The sequence below is a fragment of the Myotis lucifugus genome, unplaced genomic scaffold (genome assembly GCF_000147115.1).
Source record: "Myotis lucifugus unplaced genomic scaffold, Myoluc2.0 scaffold_322, whole genome shotgun sequence".
In the NCBI taxonomy this organism is placed as follows: Eukaryota; Metazoa; Chordata; class Mammalia; order Chiroptera; family Vespertilionidae; genus Myotis; species Myotis lucifugus.
In genome coordinates this window covers 312,645-336,276 of record NW_005871370.1, presented here as the reverse complement: position 1 = coordinate 336,276, position 23,632 = coordinate 312,645, and the positions used below count along the sequence as shown (strand labels likewise).

Genomic DNA, 23,632 nt, shown 5'->3' with positions numbered 1-23,632 from the left:
GTGTGGGATGCGGGGGCGGGCACAGCCTAGCGTGGGAGCGGGAGGCTCTGCCCATCCCGGGCCCGCCCAGGCTCGCCCCGGCTCAGCCGCTGACACGCCTGCGCGGACCCCCTAAAGGCGAGGGCGAGGAGCAGGGCCCGCGGAGCGCCGCGGGGCGGGGCCCGGTATTTGCAAGGGAGAGAAAAGCCCGACAGAACCCGGTGCCTGCATGCCATGGTGTTGGGGCACTCTCGTCCACCCCTGTGCCTGCGGTGACGTGACACGCCATTGTGACATCATCCCTTCCCTTGTGATGTAACCCAGAGGCGAGACTATCGGGGAGTGTTAGGCTGTTGGGCCTCCCGAGGTCTCGTGGCCTCCCACCTCCTTTCCACCCGTAGAATGGCCTCACCCCTTCGGGGAAAGACCGCTTCGCCCCTGGTGGAAACCACCCGCTACAAGGAGACATCGACGGTCCGCGTGGAGACCTCGTCCCACCGCGTGGAGACCTCCTCCCGGCGGGTGCACACGTCTTCCCGGCAGGTGGAGACCACCCAGGTCCCCTCTGGGAAGCGGCTTCCTCGCATCCTCGAGGTGTCCTCCCAGCACGTGGAGACCTCCTCGCAGCGCACAGAAACGTCCTCCCGCCACGTCAGGGCCTCGTCCTTGCGCGTGGAGACGTCTCTGCACCGTGTGGAGAGCCCTCCCCGGAGGGACAAGACGGCAGCCAGCCAGAATGTAAAAATGTCCCGATGAAACACTTCCCAAAGGCCACGAAAGGGCCATGGCCCTCGGCCAGGACCACATTGCCTCCAGTTTGCAGCCACCAAGCTGCCAGGTGGACCAATCAGAGCAACCGCCTATACATCAGCCTAAGAAAGGCCAATCCGCAGTTTCCGGACTCAGCCAACATTTATTGCCCACGCTGCACCTTGGACCTTCCTGCCTTTGACCCAGGCAACTGTTTTAACTGGAAGCCAGCACAAGTGTCCAGGTCCATTCTCCTGTATAAATTGAGTTGATGGATAAGAGGCTGTTTGAACCTCTGAACCAGGTGAGTTTGAGATTCATAGTCCCTTCACTGCCTAGGGACAGGATGCAACCAGAAATGATGCCAGTAGTATGCTTATATGCCTGCTAAAAACCTGAGGGGCGTGGAGCAGACTTTCACTCATTCAGTAATTGGCCTTTGTTTGTTTCAAAATAAGCAGGTTTTGGGTTTGTTTTTTTGTACTAAGCCCTGTACATGGTAACCCCAGCTGTACTTTTTAACATAGTTCTACTATAGTTAGAAATGAAGGTCACCAGTTAAGAATAATCTTAGAGCCCTAGCTGGTTTGACTCAGTGGCTAAAGCATCGGCCTGTAGACTGAAGGGTCCCGGGTTGGATTCCAGTCAAGGAGCACATGCCTGGATTGCAGGCTCGATCCCCAATAGGGGGCGTGCAGGAGGCAGCTGATCAATGATTCTCTCTCATTGATGTTTCTATCTCTCCCTCCCCCTCCCTTTCTGCAGTCAATTAAATTAAAATTAACAAAGTAAGATATTTTCTTAAAAAAAAAAAGAGCAGTGGTTCTCAACCTTCCTAATGCCGCGACCCTTTAATACAGTTCCTCATGTTGTGGTGACCCCCAACCATAAAATTATTTTCGTTGCCACTTCATAACTGTAATTTTGCTACTGTTATGAATCATAATATAAATATCTGATATGCAGGATGTATTTTCATTGTTACAAATTGAACATAATTAAAGCATAGTGATTAATCACAAAAACAATATGTAATTATATGTGTTTTCCGATGGTCTTCGGCGACCCCTGTGAAAGGGTTGTTCGACCTCCAAAGGGGTTGCAACCCACAGGTTGGCGACCCACAGGTTGAGAACCGCTGTCTTAGAGCCTTGGCTGGTGTGGCTCAGTGGGTTGAGCATCAAAGGGTCTCTGGTTCGATTCCCAGTCAGGGAACATGCCCAGTTTGCCGGTTCGATCCTTCGTTGGGATGTGTGCAGAGAATAATCTTAGAAGGGAAACCTGACCTGAGATATGAGGAGGTGGAGGGGAGGACATTTTGAGTACCTACTCTATCCCGGATGGAATTCTAGCACTAGAGCTATAGCAGAGAGCCAGATAGACAGGGTCTGGCTCTCCAGGAGAACAAGACAGTTCCCTATTATGATTAGCACTGTGGAGGAAATAAACCAGTAATGTGGTAGAGGATGGAGGTCAGTGGGCTCTTCAGATAGGATGGTCAGGGATGGCCTTGCTGACTAAGCATTATTGGAGCTGAGATTTCTGTGCATGAGCAGTGAGCCATGCAAAGATCTGGAAAGAGTGTATTCTAGGCAGAGGGAACAGCAAGTGCAAAGAGTGGATGGGTGCAAGCTTGGAATGTTTAAGGACCAGAAAAACCCGTGTGGCTGGAGTTTAACGAGGGGGAGTCATGGTATGGAAGAGAGGATGTTAGAGAAGTAGGCAGGAGCCAGTTCGTAGAGGTCTTGTAAGCCAGGCAAGGAGGGGTTTTACCGTAAGGTCAATGGAGAGACGTTGGAGGGTTTTCAGCCCGAGAGTGACATGATGCAATTTATATTTTTAAAATATCTTGCCTTCTGTGTGTAGGATGCAGGGCTGTGGTTCTCAGCTGGGGGGTGGTTCTGTCCCCTCACAATGTCTGAAGACATTTTTGTTTGTCACAGTTTGGGCGGGGAATGGGGGAGAGTTTTGCTCCTGGCATCTGGTGGTTGGAGGCAAGGGATGCTGCTAAACATCCTACAGTTCATGAGATAGCCCCTCCCCACGATATACACCAAACAAAGAATTACTTAGCCCAATATATCAATAGTGTGATATTGAGAAAACCTGATGATGTAGGGGACAAGCAAGAAAACAAGAACTAGTTAGGAAGCTAATGCAGTGGTCTGGTAAGAAATGATAGTGGCTCGTACTAGGGTGGCAGGAGTGGAGCTAGAGAAAAGAGGCAGATTAGGGATGGGTTTGGAGGCAGAGCTGACATGACCGATGGATATGGAAGTGAGAGAAAGAGAAATAGGAGAATCAAGGATGACTTTAGTTTGGGCTTGAGCAATTTGTTGTACGGTGGTCTGGCCATTTATGAGAAATACCAGAGGAGGATCAGGTTTAGGAGGGAAAATCAGTTCCGTTTTGGCCATGCTGAGTTTGAGATTCCTGTATAAGACCCAAATGGAGACATGGATTGGCAGTTGAATGCAAGAAGCTGGCTTCCATGAGGGAGGTGAGGATTGGAAATATAAAATGTGGACCATGGCTGGTGTGGCTCAGTGGTTGGAGTGTTGGCCGGAGCACTGGGGAATCACGGGTTCAATGCCTGGTCGAGGGCAGGTGAGGATTAGCAACAACAAAGAAATATAAAATGTAGGGTCATCAGTACATAGATGGTATTTAAAGCCATATGACTAAGCAGCTATCGTCTGCCAGCCTGTCTCACTCATTTTATGCTGCCCGAGTGAATTTGAGATCTTTTTCTCCAGTTTTCCCTGAACACCTCTTCCCTCCCTCTCATCCCCACAGGGCCTGGCTTGACCTACCTATTTTTTCCTTGCCTATTGTCCTTTGGCAGCCACTCATAAGTGAGAACATTTGCACTAAAATGTTAGATAAATGCTTCAGGAAACTTGACTTTCATGCGTCTTAAAACAAAGTTTAAAAGTTCAAGTTTTGTGGGGGGGTTTTGGTGGTGGAGGTGGGGCACATGGACATTAATGTGTAGTCCTAGCCCCAGGTTCTTATGGGTTAGCTGAAGAACAACGAAATTGATCTATGGCAGTGGTTCTGAACTGGGGACAATTTTGCCCCACAGTGGACACTTAGCAATGTCTGGAGATATTTTTGTCACAACTGTGGGGGTTGGATACTGCTAGCATCTAGTGGGTAAAGTTTTGGCTTGAGCAGTTTGGTATGTTGTATGCCACCAAACATCCTACAATGCACAGGTTACCCCTTACCCAGCCCCTGACAACAAAGAAACACTGGGTCCGAAATCTCTATAGGACCAAGGTTGAAAAACCCTGACGATTCTAAAGCATGATCCATCGAGGAAGCACCCCACTCATCATAGGATTATGCTATGGGAGAGGTTTACAGGTAGTGACCTATGTCACATCTCAGGCAGGAGCTCTCAGAGGAGAGGGATATGTTGCCCTTTGAGGAGACCATACATCTCTGCTTTCAATAATTTATGTGATATTTACCCCAGGAGGAAGCTGATCCCATCTAACAGGAAGTAATTGACCTTGATTCTGTGGGACCTTTTTGTGAGGTAGAGTACTAAGTGCTAAGTCATCACCCACATGACTTCATTTAATTACAGGGGAGGGCACTGGGCTGCCCAGTAGAATAGGGGCTCAGGCAAGAGGAAAGTTATGAACCCAGAGGCTCCCCTCATGCTCCTGTCTCATAAAACGTCTGCTGTTAACTAATAATTAGACTTTGGCATTTTAGTCTTCAGTGAGCTTACTGGTTCTTGTAAATATGACAGACCATGTACATTATATACAAACACTCTCTTGATCAGTGTTTTTTTTTGTGTGTGTTTTAAATGAATAAGGTAGTTGCTTTCTGTATCAGTGTTCTTTATTAATGTATATTACAGAAGTGATATGTGCTTAATGTAACAGATGAAATAATTCAAAGATGTGTAAGGAAAATTTAATAATTTGTCATCATCCCTTTCCACTTTCATCCTTTGGAAATAGTGTCAGCAACCTGGAGTATATCCTTCTAGACTTTACTGTGTTACCTGCTTTGATTCCCCCTTCTTAGTAGTACCTGTAAGACTGGTTGGAAGGTTACTGTGAAAAAGCCAAACGCTAGGTTTCTAGATGATTGATTCTCCTGGGAGGATACAGAACTATGGTACCTTCTTTCTTTTTGTTATCCTTGTTACCTAGGTTTCTTCCTCCAAATTTCACTTATCCATGTTTCAAAGCAAAAAGACAAGAGACATGAAGAAAAGGATGTTGACAAGATATTTGCCATACATACTGGTTTACACATCAGATCCCACAGCTCAAGATGATCCTGTATATTAAAGCAGCTTATATCTGTCACAGTTTTAATGTACCTGCTGCATATAATAAGCGTGTGCTGCGCATATTGTGTGTCCGCATTCTCCCCACAGAGTCCTCTCTCGGAAGCTTCAAAGGAACCCAGGTGCTGTTGTACCTGTGACCTGGTATATAATGCTGAGCACTTGTGTGCAATGAAGAGCAGAGCGCAATACTGTCCCCTCCATTGCCAGCTAAGAAAGCCGCTAATGGCTCCATCTACTAATCCCTCGGATTTGTTGAGCTAGGAAATAGCTGTCATTTGCCTTCGGTTGTTGCCAATCAGGTCACTTTGAAAAATTAAATAAGTACAAGTCAGCACCTGTCATTCTCCCCATAATCCGTTCATTTACATATGAGCTAAGGGCAGCTTATAAAATTCACATCTATATTTGCTGTCAGTTGTTGAAAATACTTCAAGTGAAAGACTGTTGTTAATAGAATACTCTTTCCCCAGATCACACAAGTCAGGGGAAGAATTAAGAGCCTGACCAGCAAGGTATTTGGCTCAAGTTCTCATTTAGATCTCCTAGGATTCCGGGTCCTCCATCCTTGCTTTTGCTCCCATCCCAGTATGGCTAGTACCAGTGCCCAAGCCCTGGATAGTTGACCCAGCCTCCATGGTTCCATGTGCTTATATGGGTTCAACATGTTAATAGGCTGGGGAAAAAGTCACTGTTTAAACTTTTTTTTTTTCCAAAACAGTTGACCTTCATGGTACAGATGGAAAAACAAGTCCAGAGAAGCCAAAATAACTTGCCACCACTATCCACTTGCAACCACTATTTACTGCCTCCCAGGATGGTTTCCTTTGATAACCATACAAAGGTAGGTGTAGTATCCTTATGTTTAATTTACAGTGAGCATAATAGATGATACTAAAAATAGAAAAAGAAGAAATAGAGACTCTATTTATATGGAATCCTGCAAAGCACTGTCATTCCTGTGAGGCCCCAAAAACATCTCGTTAGTATTTGGAAGATCTGTTATCAAGTGCATAAATATTTAGCATCATCATTTCTGCTTGATAAATTGGCCCCTTTATCATTATAAAATGACTTTTTTGTATCCTCCTCTGAGGATACTTTTCCATTGATTTTTATTATTTTACTAGAGGCCCGGTGCACGAAATTCATGCACCTGCACCCTCTCCAATCCGGGACCCCCTCAGGGGATGTCCGACTACCAGGATCGGACTTAAACCGGCAGTCGGACATCCCTCTCACAATCTAGGACCACTGGCTCCTAACTGCTCACTTGCCTGCCTGCCTGATCGCCCCTAACTGCCCCACTGCTGGCCTGGTCACCACCAACTGTCCCCCCCACCCCCCCGCCGGCCTGGTCACCCCTAACTGGCTCCCCGCCAGCCTGGTCACCTCTTACTGCCCCACATGCCAGCCTGGTCGCCCCCATCTGGCTCCCCCACCGTCCTGGTCACCCCTCATTGCCCCCCTCTGCCGGCCTGGTCGCCCTCAACTGCCCCCCACTGCGGGCCTGGTCGCCCCACGCAGCCTGCTGCTCAGTCATTTGGTCATCCCTCACTAACCCCCGACACAGCCTGTTCGGTCGTCTGTTTGGTTGTGATGGTTGCTTAGGCTTTTATATAGAGAGATTTTTAAAAATATATTTTTTGATTTCAGAGAGGAAGGGAAAGTAGAGAGAGACATAGAAACATCAGTGATGAGAGAGAATCATTGATCAGCTGCCTCCTGCATGGCCCCTACTGAGGATCGAGCCTGCAACCCTGGGCATGTGCCCTTGACCAGAATCGAACTCGGGACCCTTCAGTCCCCAGGCTGATGCTCTATCCACTGAGCCAAACCAGCTAGAGCTCCATTGATTTTTAGAGAGTGGAAAGGGGGAAGGAGGAGGAGAGAGAGAGAAAAAAAAGCCCCCACAAAACATCGACATGAAAGACACATCGATTGGTTGTCTCCCAGCAACCAAGGTACATGCTCTTAATCCCTTAACTGGGAATCAAACCCAGGACCCTTCAGTCTGAGGGCTGACACTCTAACCACTGAGCAATCTGGCCATGGCTGAAGTGACTTTCTTATTTCCCAATAATATTCTTTACTCTGAAGTCTATTCTATTTGATATTAACATAGGAACTCCAGTTTCCTTTTTAAAAAATCTTTATTGTTGAGAGTATTACAGATGTTCTCCTATTTCCCCCCCATTACCCCCCTCCACCTGGTTTCTGCCCCGCCCCATCCAGCTTTCTTTCTGTTATTGTTAGGATGGCGCATCTTTCCCCACCCTTTTACTTTCAGCCTACTTGTATCTTTATATTTAAAATGGATTTGTTGTATTATATAGTTGGATCTTGGTGCTTTTTAAATCCAACCTAATAATTTTTGCTAATATGGGAATCTTTATACAATTTATGTTTTCTGTAATTATTGATATAGTTGGGCTTAAATTTAGCTGTTTGTTTTCTATTTGTTCGCTCTAGTCTTTGTTTCCTTTTCTTTTGTGTTAATTTAATATTTTTTAATTAGTTCATCTCCTTTGTTGGCTTATTTACTCTTTTTGTTTTATCTTAGTAGTTTCAATAGGGTTTATAGTATACATTTTTAACATCATATTCTACCTTCACATGATGTTATGTTACTTGACATCTATAATAATAAAAGTGTAATATGCAAATCAACCAAACGGCCGAACAGTGGAACAACTGTTGGACTACCATGCTATGACACCCACTGGTGTCAGGCCAGCCAAGGTGGGTGTGATGCGATTGGTCAGAACATGGCCATCGCCCCATGATTGCCCTGCAGAGGGAGGCCCAGGCCACCGACCGGTGGGCTGTGGCGGGTGGGCAGGGCCTCGGGCCTCCCTCTTCGGGGGTCCCAGACTGTGAGAGGGCACAGGCCGGGCTGAGCCCCCCCCACCCCCACCCAGTGCATGATTTCATGCACTGGGCCTCTAGTATAGTACAAGAACCTTACAAAAGTATACTTCCATTTTTCCTGACCTTTTTTCTATTGTTGTCATACATGTTATAAACCTCACAGTACACTGTTAGCATATTTGCTTTAAACAGTTGATTAGCTTTTAAAGAAATTTAAATAATTTTTTAAAGCTCTTTATTCACATAGTTAGCAATTTTGGTACTCTTAATTTTGTGTAGATCCAGATTTTCATCTGGTAGCATTTTCCTTCTGCTTCAAAGACTTTTTTTAAATCCTCACCTTTGAATATGCATCATTGATCTTAGAGAGAGAGGAAGGGAAAGAGACAGAGAGAGATCACTCAGTTGCCTCCCACATGTACCCCGACTGGGGATTGAACTTGCAACTTAGGTATGTGCCCTGACCAAGAGTCAAACCTGCAATTTTTTGGTGTATGGGATGACACTAAACCAACTGAACCATACCAGCCAGGGTTCAAAGACTTTCTTAGTCATTTCTTCTAGTATAGGCTTGCTGATGATGAATTCTTTCAATTTTTGTATGTTCAATAAAGCCTTGATTTTGCCCTCATTTTTGAAATACAGTTTTTCTGGGTAAAGAATTCTTATGTTATTTTCCTTTTAGTATTTAAAAAGTGTTAATTCCACTGCTTTCTGACTTGCATTATTTCCAACAAGAAATCTTGCTCTATCCTAATCTTGTTCCTCTATACAAAGGCTTCTGTATGACTTCTTTGACTCTGTCTGTATATCATTAGTTTTAAGTAATTAGATTATGATGAGCCTTTGTGTGGTTTTCTTCATGTTTCTTGTACTTGGGCTTCATTATGTTTTTAGGATCTGTGGTTTTATAGTTTTCATTAAGTTTGGAAAATTTTGGGCTTTTATTCCTTAAAATATTTTTTCTGCCACACTATCCTAATGTATTCCAATTAAAGGTATATTAGACACTTAATGCTGTCCCACAGCTTACTGATGTTCTCTTTCTTTTTTCCTCAGTTTTTTATCTCTGTATTTTACTGTACAGTTTCTATTGCTATGTCTTCAAGTTCACTACTCTTTTATCTGCAAGTTTAATTTGTCATAAGTACCATACAGTGGTATTTTTTTTAAAATCTGAATAATCTCTCATAATTCATTTTGCGTCTTTTTCATATTTTCCATATATCCTTTTTATATCTGCCAGACATATTCCTTTCCTCTATTTCTTGAACATATGCAACATAGTTACAATAGCTATTTTATTGTCTTTGTCTACTAATTCTATTATCTGTGTTATTTCTGGGTCAGTTTTCATTGATTGATGATTCTCTTCATTATGAGTTGTATTTTTCTGTTTCTTTGCATGCCTGGTAATTTTTGTTTCCATACCAGACAAATTAATTTTACCTGGTTGAGTGTTGGATATTTTCATATTCTTATAAACATTCTCAAAATTTGTTCTAGGACATCCTTAAGTTACTTGAAACAATTTTATTCTCTTCAGGTCTTGCATTTAAATTTTGTTCAGTGGGGCCCTGGCTGGTGTGGCTTAGTGATAGAGCATCGGCCTGTGCACCAAAGGTTTGCTTCCCAGTCAAATGGATTGATTCTCAGTCAAGCATACATACCTGGGTTACAGGTTGGATCCCTGGTCCCAGTCAAGGAGGGTGTGGGAGGTAACCAATCCATGTGTATCTCTCACATCAATGTTTCTCTCTCTCCCTCTCTCTCTCTCCCTCTCTCTCTCTCCCCCTCCTAAATAAACAAATAAAAGGATTTTAAATTTTGTTCAGTAGGTCCAGAGTAGTGTTAAATCAAAGGCTGATTGTTTCACATTACTGAGGCAAAACTCTCCTGAATACTCTGATATTATGGGGTTTTCCACCTTGGCTGGTGGGAATAGGCACGATCCTCAGCATTATGTGAGCTTTGGGGAGTGTTCCTTCTCCTTTCCAGTACTTTTTTTTTTTCCTGTCCTCACATGGATGTGATAATCAGTACTCAGCTGAATACTCAGTGTTAGGTTTAATGTAAGGTTTAATCTGAGATTTAAGATTTAATCTGACCAAAGCCAATAAATTGACCAAGACAAGCAGGGTAAGAGCGAAATATCGCGTTTATTGGAAGCTCTCGGGTGAGGTCCCACGGTCTGGAGGTGCAGGCCGGGGGGAGTCACACCCGCCTATGCCTGGCAGAGATTTTTTGTGCTGCTGTTGGACCAATCAGGTTTATCTGAGGTAGCTTGTGGCGGGTGATTGATGAGCGGGAAGTTGGTGCAGCTGCACCCTGGCCATCTTGAGAAGTCTCCGGTGGTTATTTATTGGCCGTCAGCACAACAGGATGCTCTGGTGGGTCCCAGGATGGCAGCTATTGTCCAGCAGGATGTGGCTCGGCAGTTCTAGGTTGTTTTGTCCAACTCAGCTGGTGGGATCAGGAAAGACCCTATTTTCCCAGCCCCAGACCTTACACTCAGGGGAACCTCTGCTCATCTCCAGCTCTCTCTCTGTGCAGCTCTCTCTCTGGTACACTGGTTCATGGGTTGACACTCAACCACTGAGCCACACAGGTAGGGCTCTTTGTCTTCTTGAGGTTTGAATCATTTAAGTATTCTGAGTACAAATTCTCATTTGCATTGCAAACATATTTTCAAAGTTTGTGGCTTGGGGAATAATTAAATTTTTAATTATTTTTTTAAGTTTCAAAAGACAGTTACTCAATTCCTGCCCTGTGCCAGGTATTCAGGAAAAGTAAGCACTCTTTGGCCTTTATCTTACCTGGTTTCCTTCTCTCGTTTCATTTCTTAATGGCAGCAACGTGTTTCTGTCTTAACAGACTGCTATCCCCATGGCTTTTAAGCTTCCAGTCAAAACCATTAAATACTGGTGAACTCAATTTAGTGGGTCACAATTAGCATTTTTAAAAATAAAATAGAACAGAGCAGAAAATATCAGAGTACATCGCACCGTTAACACATTAAGCACCCAGTCAGTTACCAGTGACAGACACTATACTTTCCGTCTTGAAGACAAAACAGGCTGGGCGCTTAACGGAATGAATGGAGGGAGGGGGGAAGCTTAAGACAGTTTATAACTCAGTGTCAAAGTTCTTTTTTCTTTTCTTTTTTTCTTGGTAAGAGAACATTTATTAGGTAAATTACAGAGGTAGAAAAAGTAATTCCTGGAAGAAATGGGCTTAGGAAACAAGTTATAGAGGTAAAGGAAGGCGCTTGGGAGTGAGGGAGCTAATGGTAAGGTGCCTGGGTGTGGAGGGGAAGGGAAGGAGAAGGAAAAGGTGGGGGTGTGCCCCTGCGAAGCAGAGCCCACTGGGTCCTCTGTCCTAAGGGTTTTAAGGCTGGAGATTTTAGAGGAGGTTCCAGGGGAAGATTTCAATAGAATATCCAGTAGCTTTCCAGGTATGTCCATTCAGGGTTGTGGTCTCTATTGATTGATTGGCCGGCACCAGGGCAGGGGGTCATTATTCCACGCAGCTGGTCCTGAGGTCAGCAGTGGCTGGTTTTGTTGCTTTTCTGGGCCTGGAGCTGAAGTACAACTGAGGCCTAGATGTTATCTCTAGGGAGGAAAGGTCATGGGGTCCAGCTATATGCTAGGGGAGGAAAGGTCACCCTGGGGGCGAGGTCCCACCCTACAATGGATTGTCTGTTGCTAAGCACCTGGGTCTTTCCACCCTCCTGACCTTATTTCAATCTCATGGCAAAGGAAGAGGCTTCTACCTGGTCAATTCAACAAGTACCTATTGGGAAGGACATTGTATAGGAAAAGAGAATGGTTAGATAAGAAAAAAGTTCTGGTTAAGAATTATTAGATTTATTGAAAGACAGATAAAGGCCGTTGGGTCCCTCCCAAAGCTGAGCACATAGGTAACTGATTTCTCAGAGGTCTTATTACCATGAAAATTCACCAGAAAATTGCTTAAGCATTTTGTCAGAAATATATTTGATTCCCAAGAAGAGGTTTGTGGATTACATCCCCAAAACATCCCTGACCCAGCCCAAGTGTAGGGCAGTATTTTCTTTTACAGTATAAAGGTGTTTTGTGAACACATGTTTCAGTACGAATGTACTCTGGCTTGCCGTGAGCTTTATTCTTTCCTGTGCACCACTGTGAAGAGGTTTGAATTCCTTAGAGCTGAGATCTGATCAAGGCCTGGAGGATATGAGAACCTGCCCTGGTCTGCAAAAAACCTCTGTCTTTGCAGATCCCTAGGGGACATTGTCCTGGATGTTTTTACTCACCTTCATATCTGTTGGTTTCAGAGGGCTGATCAGAGCTTTGTCCTTTGTGGAGCTGGCCTGCTATTTGCCTGATAATGAGAATTCATTTGCAAAAGGGCCCGGATGCTAAAATAAAACCTTTGAAAACCATCAATCTATTCTAATATCTTTGTTTTACTTAATGAGAAAGCTGAGGCCCAGAGTGAGAGCACCTTGTCGGTCACTGAATATTTATTCAGTGTGTATTGGGGGGGAAATGCAGCTAGCCCTCAAATGTGTAATTTCACCACTATTTTACTTACGCTCTCGTGCAGTGGTTCTCAACCTTCTGGCCCTTTAAATACAGTTACTTATGTTGTGACCCAACCATAAAATTATTTTCATTGCTACTTCATAACTGTAATGTTGCTACTGTTATGAATCATAATGTAAATATCTGATATGCAGGATGGTCTTAGGCGACCCCTGTGAAAGGGTCGTTCGACCGCCAAAGGGGTCGCGACCCACAGGTTGAGAACCGCTGCTCTAGTGGGTGTTTAACAATGTTTCGGTGCACTGGTTTAAAGAAAACATGAGCAGTTAGCCTTCAGTGTGGCCGAAGGTGTGACAGGGACATGGTGCACACTGACTGGAGTTGGGGAACTAGGGAACCAACTCAGTAATGTCTCGTGAACTTCAGGAGAAAATCTGGGGCTGTGACACCAATTCTGTGGGTTGCAATCAGCATTTTTCTTATTATTGAAATAAAATAGAAAAATGTAGAGTCTATCAGAGTGCTCACACACATTAAAGATAAGAATGGCTTTGTGGGAACTTCGTGTACAGTTACCGTGTGAAATATATTCATACTGGGAGGCACTGTCAAAACAGTTGGAGAAAGTGCATGTCTGAGGTCTCATGGCCGTCTTCACGTTGGTGCCATGACACTCAGTGGACAGCAGAGGTCAGACCACCCTTGCACAGCAGTGAAGGCTGATTCTTGGACGACCAGAAACCTAGGCCGAGTGCCAAGCAGGACAGAGGCCCGAGGGGACAGTTGTTGACAGAAGATCCCGCTCACTTGCCCGCAGGAATGACAGCTTCTGAGGGGACTCTCCAGATGGCTTTGCTGCGGCCACTTTGCATTCTCCGTCCCGGACTAGGTTCTGGTCTCTGACTTTCAAACACCCCGGGGGTGCTTCCCGGGCCTTGTTTTTCTCAGACCAGCTTCCTCTGATTCAGGAGCGGGCCCTGGCCATGCTGGTTCCTCTGGGGACATCGAAGCATTTCCACGTGGCATGCCCACGTCGGTTTAGGCGCAGTGGTTCTCAACCTTCCTAATGCCGCGACCCTTTAATACAGTTCCTCATGTTGTGGTGACCCCCAACCATAAAATTATTTTCGTTGCTACTTCATAACTGTAATTTTGCTACTGTTATGAATCGTAATGTAAATAACTGATATGCAGGATGTACTTAGGCGACCCCTGTGAAAGGGTCGTTTGACCCCCAAAGGGGTCGCGACCCACAGGTTGAGATCCGCTGGTTTAGGGGAACTCCTGTGCTTTATATTCCCTTCCAAAAGGAGCTTTGACACCTGCGAGCAGTAAACATGCACCGAGCACTGACTTTCCCCTGGACACTGTTGGAAGCACTACATTCTAATCCACGCATCCGCGGGACCTTGGGGCAGAGAGAAGTGTCTTATCCAGGGTTACCTGTTAGGGAGGAGCAGAGCCAGGATTCAAACCCAGGCTGGCTCTTAACCACTCGTCTGCTGGTAGGAGAGGAATAGGTAGCTGTTCCCCTAGTAATGTATCTATGTTAAAGGCTAGTGAGGCTGCAGGGTGTTCAGGAGAAATCCTGGAGACCCCAAAAGAGCAGGGATGTTAAAGCCTGAGACAGGAAAACAAGGTGGGCCCACTGCCCTCCGCTGTCTGAAGGAAGCCTCAAGAGCAGGACAAGAATCAAAGGGTAAAAAGCTACAAGGAGGTGCATTTGGGCTCAGCAGAAGGAAGATTTTCTTAAACGTATTATGAGATCTATAGCCAAACACAGAAAGCCCAGCCCCATTGAAGTCCCAACACTGTGCCACGTCTGTGTCCGACCTCCAAGGAAAGCTTTTCTAACCGTGGAGCCAGCCCCACGATGGACGAGGCTGCCTGCCCGCCGTGCAGTAGTGCGCTGTCTCCCTGAGCAAGGACAGGTGGAGGCCAGGCCACCACTGGGGAAGAGATGCCTGTTGGGCAGGAGGGCGCAGGAAGCCTGAGGTCTGAGTGGGGAAAGGAGAAGAAAGAAGTGGGAAGTCCGTGGGGCACCTCTCCCTCTCCTGCTACATCTCCCCTGTTCCCAGCCTGGACTCCCTCTTCCCCATCCAACCCTATCCTACCCCTAAGCCATGCTTCATCTTATTTTATTCTCTCCCAGACTTCCTCCAAGAGCTGTCTGCCCTTGCTGCTTAAGCTTCCCCACCTGATGTCATTGTCTACCCCTGCAGCCTCGCTGCACCAAAGCTGTCCTTCCCAAGGTCTATTCCTACTGTGCCCAGTCTTAACTCCAGTGGCCTCTTCTCAGCCCCGTCCTCGCCGACCCTTCTGTAGCATTTGAAACTGGGAGCCATCCTTTCCTTGAAATGCTCTCCTCCGGTGGTTCCCATGCGCCGGCCCTGCGGCCCAGTCTCCTGTCCCTCCACCCCACCAGCCCCTGATGCCTTCTCCACCTTGCTGGCCTTCATGCTAATCATTAAATAGGCCAAGTTTATCCCTGTGTTTGCACTTTCCATGTGTGCTGCCTAGAATGCTCTCCCCCAGATTCTTTTAATGATGTTTGCCTCTTCACATCATTTAGATGTTAAATCAGATATTGATTTTACTGATTAAATACCCCCTCCTACTCCCCCACCTTCATCACTCTTATCCACTATTATATATTTCTCCAGTGTGAATTTATTTTGTCACTTGTCTGTTGTCTATTTTCCCCATTGGAAGGGCACAGACCTTGACTCGTCACTGTATCCCCCAGAACCTGCAAGAGTGCCCAGCACAGAGCAGGTGTGCAGTAAGTGTTTGTGATACGAGCAAACTAAGGAATGAATGAACGGTCATGGTCAGTTTCAGTACCCTCCGCCCTTTGAATCAGGCTGAGACCACCACTGCACTCTCCTCAGAGGTCTGGGCAGGATGGGTCGTTGGCAGGCCCCCAGGTGAGAAGCTGGGGAGGCTGAGGCGGACTCCTGCACTTGCCCCTGGCCCCTGATGTTCCTTCTTCCAGGTAAAATCCTGCTGTTCTCCAGGCCCTGCTCCATTTCTACCTCCCCAGGGAGCCTTGCTGGGCCCTCCACCCCATCCTGAGCCCACTTCCTGGGTGTTCTCACTCCCCAGCGCTGCAACCTCTTCACAGCACCCACGTGGTCGCTCCTTGAATTATTCTTCCTTGTTTACTCCTGCCTCTCCCTGAGACTGAAAGCACGTCAAGGGCAGGGACCATGATGAAGCCTCTGTGTTCAGTCCCTTGCATGGATTGAATGAACAAGGTTAGGCTTGTCTGGACACGGGCCTGGCCACTGAATGTCCTCAGCCCCTGTGAGGCAGGGACGTGGTTCCTCTGGAGCACCATTAAGGGCATGTTTGGAGAGCCAGACAGGCTTTGAATAAGCATTGTTTGGTGACACATGCTCATTCATGCCCCATGTGGTCTCTTCCCTTGTCATTCACCCTCGAGTTAGTGAGTTCTCAGTCACTGCCACTGCGGGGACGGCCACTAGAAATGAGGGGAAGAGGGAGAACTGGTGGTTCAAGTTCAGAATCCCAGCTGTGCCTCCTGGGGAGCAGGCCAGGAGGGGAGCCCCACGACTCCTTCCTCTGCCTGCAGTCTGTTCTAAAGTGCCTTCACCCCAGGATGCCCCAGCTGGGAGCCCAGACTTCAGCTGGCTTACACAGAGTGCTGTGCTCCCAAATAGCAAGACATTTCAAAGCCTGAAACATCACTTTATCCCTTTTCTTAAAGGAGGACCCGACTCCACCGCGTCTGTTCTGGTTTGGCTCCGTGAGGTGTGACATTGGAGTGACCCAGCGGACATCACCCAGACGCCTCAGGACCCCAGGGCAGCTGCCTAGGTGGGCAGGCTTGGCCAGGACTGTCTCCCCACCAGTCTGAGGTCTGTGGGTTAGGCCTCTTGGTTAGAGAGCTCCAGACGGGGAGCGGCAGGGAGGCCCCTAGGGAAGACAGGAGTGTCTGTGTGGCCAGCGGGCGCCAAGGACCACCGGTCACCAGCAAGGGCGGGGCTGCCGGGCATCCAGGCGGCTGTTTTGTGTCATTGTCAATTTCATACGGATAGTGTTATTGTCTGCTTTTTGCACATATCATAAGGATCCTTAAATGCTATTATTTAGCCTTCATATTCCCTATTTTAAACACATTCCCGGCGCCTATTGACCATAACGGATAACACTGCGCTCATCATCTCTGATGGACAAGCCTGTCATTTTTCTGTTGAATTATTTCCTCGCAACACATTCCAAGAAGTGGAATTACCACAGAATGAGAGAGGAGCATTTTAATAGCCCTGGAGCCGTATTGCCCAATTTCTTGCCTAAAAGGCCAAGCTAATTTACAGGGCCATGGGCGGTGTGTTTAAGCTGGTTTTACCACAGCCTGGCAGCTGAGACGGTATCATTTGGTTAATGGGTGCTAATTTAGTAGGCGTAAAGTGGCACACCGGCTCCTCTAATTGCGATTCCCTGATTGCAGCCAGGATGAGTGTTCTGGGCGCTGGTCTCCTGGGAGTTCACTCCTGGGATGGCCTCCCTGCCCGCGCTGGGCCTCAGCCTGTCCCTCTCCCCACCTCTGCCCTTGCTGTGTGTCATCTCGTGCTCTCTCTCTAAGCCTGTCTGTCCGCCATGGTCTTTCAGCTTCTGATTCGGGGACTTCCTCTGGTTTCTAACTGGGCAGGCACGTGGCTGGTTCGTGGCGGTCCTGGACAGGCCCTGACAAGCTGCTGGCTAGACCCCTGGCCTAGAGGGCCTCTCTCCCCCACCGAACTCATATGGGCCCCTTTCTTCCTCCGGGGGCTCTTCAAGAACCCCTTTTATCTCTCCAGGTGGCCTCATCTGGGCTGATCTCCCGAGAAATGGCGGGAGTGACCAGGCTGTCCCTCAGTGACCCCCTCCAATGAAGTGTTCCCAGCTCTCCACCTTCAGAACAAATGGACCTGCTTGTCCTGGCAGTGGGGGATGTGGGTCCCCAAAGTCCAGATGTGGATAGCAGAGGGGCCCACAGCGGTGACCGCAGCTCAGCCTCTCTTCCCGCTCCGAGCCCCTGGCCTGAGGTGGCAGAAAGAGCTCCCTTCTCAGGCGAAATCCACTTGTCCCGGTGGATGCAGTGGATGCGCGGCCACCAGCACTCCATGGTGCGGCAGGGACAGAGCGGGCTGGCGCACTGCCCACTTCCAGCGGCGTTGAAGGTTCCCAGGCACCTGGGGAGATTTCAGGAAGACTTCAGAAAGGCAGCTGACCTCGCGGGAAGTCGGCGCAGATGCACGTGGGAGCCTGTGGCCGGCGAGTTGCCGACTCCGGGCACTGGACCTGCTGCGCGTCACTGAGGCAGGCGGTCTCCACTGTCACCTCTCAGACACCGTGGACCTTGCAATTGGAGGCCGTTAAAAGCTAGAAACTCAGACATCGAGTTCTAGCTTCTCATTTTATTTAGACCATTTTTAACACTCATCTCTTTTAAAAATGATTATAAAGTAGTGCATGCCTATTCTAAAATATTTGGAAATACAGAAAACAAGACGAAAATATATAACCCTGTAAGGTCACCAAAGATAACTGCTGCTATATTTCCACCTCAACTTTTTTCCTGTGGTCGTGTATGTTTTTATTATCATAAAAACACATATAATTTGTATCTGTTTTCTTTAAATATAAGCATTTTCAACATAAAAATGTTCTTTATAAACACTTCTAATGAGTGCCTAAGTGTGTTTTGAGTGGATACACCATGAATACTTACTGTTACCTAAATATTGGGCATTTTATATTTTCAGTTCTTCGAGAGCATAAAGACACATTGAAGTAAACATCTTTTAAACATACATCTTTGTCCACAGTTTGACTTTTCCGTTAGGTTCGATTCCTACTCCTATGATATAAGCATGTTTTGCGTGTGTATTTCTACTTTGTTTCCCAGAGGCTGAACTAATGCTTGCCCACCTTACAACACAACCAACTACACCAAAAAATACCACTTTAAAAACATTTACCAATTTGAAAGGCAATTAGACTATTGATTCCTTTTACCAGGTGAACGGAGACTTGGTGAGGGAAAGGGACATGCCTAGGGTCACCATAGGAGTGTGTGACCTCATTCCACCCTCACGACAGCCTGTAGTCGTAGTGGAGGAGCTGAGTCACATCGACAAGGTCACCTGCCCAGACCCACACTCAGCTCACCAGCCGAGAGGCCTGAGTGTGACCCATGTGGGCCACCCCAGGTCCCATGTCCTCAGAGCTGCTGTTCCCAAATAGGTGCTGAAAGGTGGTTTGGGGCCAAGAGATGAAGGGACTTGGGTTTGGATTTACCCTGTAGGCAGAGGGGCGCCATGAAGCATCAAGGCTGTGTTTTACAAAGATGTTTTTGGTGGACTGGCCGGGGGAGGCTGGAGAGAGGACGGCCAGTTGGGGAGATACGACATGCAGATGATGTGAACAACAAAGAGACTGCCCAGACGCGTGTGGGCTGTGGGCTGTGGGCAGTCAGGAGCGTCAGGGGTCCAGGGAGGCCTCCCGCTGTGTCCTTTCCACTTGGCAAGGGCCATGTTTATCTGCTACACGTCAGGCAAAACCTGTGCCAACCACCAAAGACTCCACCTCAAGTCTAGCAAATAAGAGAGAGGACGGTATGGATTACGTTATATTTAAAACAAGCCCACACAATGCCTGTAATTTTTTATCCTGACTCCGTAATTATAGCTCGAGACCAGTTAGATCATAGTTATCCCTACACTGACCTGCTGTTGGGACACGTGGAATTAAAGGCTTTGCCGCGCGAGATTCTATTTTGGATGCCGAGCACTGGCAGGTAACGGGCCTTTCGCAAGGCCCATCTTGTTGGCGGTCCTCCTGGGCAGCCTGCATCAAGGCCAAGTCAGCACCGGCGCTCGAGGAGACCACCGGTGCTGTGAACAGTTGGGGTGCTGCAGCTTTGCCCTGCGGAGTGGGGGTCTGGAGATCAGAGGAAGCGCCATCCCTGGAGCAGGCCAGCCTCCCGGGTCAGTCCCATCTCAGAGCCTCGGCCTCCTCCCCAACTAACTGGGGTCAGATGAGCCAAGTCCTGGCTGTTGGGGTACACTTGTCACAGACAGGCTGGCATTGCCCAAATTCAGAAGAGAAAAAGACAGAGGAGCCAGGCTTACGCAGACAGCCCCTGTGACAACCAGGCCTGGGTCAAGGCAGGCAACCCTCCCATTGGGGTACACCCCTCCCTGTTCAGGGACCCACCAGAGAACACCACCTCTCCGCATAAAGATACCCCTGACAGCAAGGGTGGGCTTGGGTGTATAGACCACCGTCCCTTCCTCCAGGGGCTCTCCCACGACCAGTCCTGCCTCCTGTGGAGGAGAGAGAACAGCGTCTCTTTATCAGCAAACTGCAGGAGACCTTGTGCACACGTCTCATTTACTCACATCACTCATGCCGAGTTGGTGTGACCACTGTTACCATGAGCACATGGAGCTCAGAGAGGTGAAGCGGGGGGCTCAAGGCCACCCAGCTTGTACGCGAAGGAGTAGGAGCTGGAATCCCATTGTTCAAAGCACACGGCTCATCCACGGACAACTGGACTGAAAACACCAGTCCCACACACTTGGCTGCTGGGGCAACGCGCTAAGCAGTTGGACCTAAGAAAGCCCAATCCAAGTGCCTATTTCTTTTTTAAAAATATATTTTTATTGATTTCAGAGAGGAAGGAGGAGAGAGATAGAAACATCAATGATGAGAGAGAATCATTGATTGGCTGCCTTCTGCACGCCCCACACTGGGGATCAAGCCTGCAACCCAGGCATGAGCCCTGACCAGGAATCAAACCATGACTTCTTGGTAATCAAACTGTGACCTCTTGGTTCATGGGTCGATGCTCAACCACTGAGCCAGGGCGGCCAGGCCCAAGTACCTATTTCTTAGCACAACTCTCCTGCTGCACACAGCTCCCCTGGCCTCAGCCACGCCCAGGACAAGCCAGCCCCTGTTCTTATGTCCCCACAAAGAATGGATGGTCCCTCCCCGACCCCTGATGCATCTTACACTCACTTCTATTTTAACATTTAAGACATTGTTGTCACCACTCACATGACTGTCCTGCTGGACTTCTCAGGGCAGGGCCCGTGGCCTGTCTCTCTGTTCCGAGTTTGACACCCAGCACATAGTAGGGGCTTACTGTTTGTTATAAGAAATAAAGGAGACTCTGAAAAACTCATATTCATCCTTCAAAGCTCTGATTACACAAGACCCTGGAGCCTTTCCTGGTTGGCAAGGGCCGAGTTAACCTGTCCCCCCTGTACAATCTGGAGGAGGCCTGCCTCACCCTCGGGGGCAGGGACAGGACCTGCTTCTTCCCGTGACCCATTCAGCACAGACCAGGCCCCCACGGGCAGTCAGTAAAGGCAGAACTGGATTGCCCTTTGCATCTGACACCAGAGGAAGGGCACCTGACCTGACTGGTCAGCCGCCCGTGTCGCCAGGCTGAAACCACCACGGACTGGCACGCTGGTTGTTTGCTGAGGAAGGGAACCCTGAAATAAATCCCAACTTGAAGAGGAAACACACCCAACAGGTATTCTATTTATATGAACATCAGCTCCGTTTTTAGGTATCTGCCCTCCTGCCTCACCTCCCCAAGGTGGGCCCAGCCCCCCTCCCATGGGTGCCTCCACACCCCACCCAGTAATCATGGCCCTACCTGCCCCCACCCCTCCCCTGTTTGCTCTCTGGGGTTTCCCTCGATTGCAGGGTGTGAGCTTCCAGACGCCCAGAGGCCTGTCTCATGCCTGGCCCCAGACTCCCTCCCTCTCAGACCTGCTCTTCTAGTCCCAGAGTTCCCAAAGAGCAGGCAGAGCCAGGGCCAGGTGGGGAGGGTAGGAGAGGAGTCCATCTGTACACCCCAAAACTGAGTCAAAGTAGGCAGATTGCCACTGGGTGCCCAGGAGCCAGGCCCTGCTCCTCGCAGGGCTCTGGCAAACCAGCAGGACCCCAGTCCCCAGTTCAACAAAAGTTGGGGTCCACTTGGCACAGGCTTTGGAGTCAGGCTCATGGTCCTGCTCCAGGCTCCACCGAGGCTGCCAGCGTTCAGACAACTTGCTTCCCTCCCTAACCTCTCCCAGCCTCGGACCCTGCGTGCTGAACAGAGACACATCCATCTGCTGAGAGGAGCACCACGAGGCTGGGGAGGCCGCTCTGGCATGGGGCTGCATGGGAAACCCCACAGGGTAAGGGATTCACATTGCAGAACAGCAGCTGGATGTTTCCTGTTTGCTTATCAAGTAGCAACCCCCAGGCACCCAGCCCTGGCTGTAAGCCCCTCTCCAATCTCACCCTCACCCTCACCCGCTCCATCAGCTCCCTGTCCCAGAGACCCCTGCGACACCCACTCTCTGGCAAGGTTCCCGCTGCTCATGGAGGCCCGTGTGGCAGGGGTGCCGGGGGACCCTCCACATCCAGCAGCTCCTCCAGAGAGCAGGGCCAGCCCTGGGCGGGGGTTCCTGGGAAACTTCGGAGCCTCCCTCAGCTCAGCGCTCAGGCAGGCACCCAGCTCACCACAGCTGCGGTGCAGAGAGCCAGGCCTCCGCCAGGGACAGTAAACTGAGAAGCCTGCAGCTATAAATGTGAAGTGGGGAACCGCAGGACACTGCCATGGCCCCATGGGGCCTGCCGCCTGCCGCCCTGGGAGCCGCAGGGCCCCGGCCAAGCCTCTCAACAGCCCAGACCTGCCTGCTGCGTGTCCTGACTGGGCTCTGAGCAGAGCCACCGGGGCCCCCATGGTCCCAGGCAGACATGACACAGCGCTTTGTACACCAACAGTCAGCACCTAAGGTCTTGCCTCCCCAGCATATCTTGTTTTATGTTGACTTACACAGGAGGAGGGAGCTGGGTGCTTCCACGGGTCTTCCTCCTGCCGCGGGTGGCTCTGGGTCACAGTTTCAGGCCCTTCTGAGGCTGCCTCAGGCACAGTCAGGGGGCTGGGGTGGACTGCAGCTAGCGTGGTCCTGACAGCATCCTCATAGGGACTGCCGGAAAGGACACCCTGGAGACTGGCATCCATGGCTGACGAAATAAGGACAGCCTTCTCCAAAAAGTGCCCAGTGTGTGCCCAGCCCAGAGTTCTCAGAACCTCAAAGGGTTCTTGTGGCCATTTCCCAGGAGGAGGGTCCAGAGCTGGCCTCTGCCTTGCGTCTCCCTACCACTCCCAGCTCAGGCCTGGGCGAGAGTGCAGTGCGAGGTGGGGAGCAGGGGCCCATCTGCCAGGATCTGGGGAAACAGAGGCAGGGAAGGAAGGCCCTCATTCTCGGTCCTCTCAGAGGCTGCCAAGGAACATCTCTCCTCCAACACCCTACTCCACTGAACAGACCGTGCCTATCACAGCCCCTCCCAGCAGATTAGGGAACCAGCCAGGACAGGTAAGCCCCCTTGGGAGCAGGAGGGGGATGGATGCTTGGGAGGCTCCATCAGCCACGGCAGAGGCCCTCCCAGGAGACTGAGGAAGAGCTCTGGACTGGGTGGTGGGGAACAAGGGGCCTCCAGACATCACTGCAGGCCCCAGGGTTACCCTCCCAGAGAAGCCACTGCTGACAGCCATTCCGCACCCACGTAAGTCAGGCAGTTCCGCTTCCCAAGTCCACTAGTAAGAACACTAAAAACCAGTCTGGGCAGAAGTTTACTATAAAAATCATTTGGAATTTCTTATTTGTAAGAAACTTTAAAATTGTACAGGAAGACATACGTAAAAGTAAGCTTTAATATATGGAAAACACCATTTTACTGTGTAGGATGAGTCAAGATGTCATCTCTCCCCTAAGCCAACCTACAAGTCTATTCTTCCAACTCATTCATTCATTCAATATTTATTGAGCACCTACTATGTACCAGGTGTGTTCTCAGCACAAGAGAGAACAAAATAGATAAAAATCTTGGCCCGTGTGGGACTTATACTCTTAAAGGAAGGGGAGAGACGGACAAAATAAAGGCCTAAAGGAGTAAATTATATAGTATTTTAGAAGATAAAAAGCGCAATAAAGGAACATCAGGAACAGTATAGAGAGAGTGGGGCAGGCAGGGGAACTGTGGTCTGAAATAGGCTGAGAAGGAACATTGGAGCAGAGATTCAGAGGAGGCAGGAGTGTGCTCTGCCCGCTCTAGGAACGCTGAGGAGAGCCATGCAGCTAATCAGAGCGAGTCCCTCAGAAGTTTGGCACTG

At 48.7% G+C, this 23,632-nt stretch overlaps 1 protein-coding gene across 3 annotated transcripts; it reads left to right on the top strand.

Annotated features, from left to right (window-relative positions):
- The first annotated feature begins 109 nt into the window (after window positions 1–109).
- CUNH17orf100 (chromosome unknown C17orf100 homolog) lies at window positions 110–18,114 on the top strand. 3 transcript variants are annotated; one of them, XM_023764227.1, is made up of 3 exons: window positions 110–1,033; window positions 16,172–16,322; window positions 17,265–18,114. In XM_023764227.1, the coding sequence occupies exon 1, from the start codon at window positions 382–384 to the stop codon at window positions 733–735; it is 354 nt and encodes a 117-aa protein (XP_023619995.1). In that variant the 5' UTR covers window positions 110–381; the 3' UTR covers window positions 736–1,033; window positions 16,172–16,322; window positions 17,265–18,114. The 3 variants fall into 3 exon arrangements, 2 of the variants coding, with proteins under 2 accessions (XP_023619995.1, XP_023619996.1); XM_023764228.1 differs by lacking the exons at window positions 16,172–16,322; window positions 17,265–18,114 and adding an exon at window positions 5,766–5,889; XR_002832104.1 differs by lacking the exon at window positions 110–1,033 and having other exon boundaries at window positions 16,130–16,281.
- Window positions 18,115–23,632: the final 5,518 nt, after the last annotated feature.

Bases quoted from the DNA above. Each gene is read 5' to 3' on its own strand.
- CUNH17orf100 (XM_023764227.1), top strand. From the start codon at position 382: ATGGCCTCACCCCTTCGGGGAAAGACCGCTTCGCCCCTGGTGGAAACC.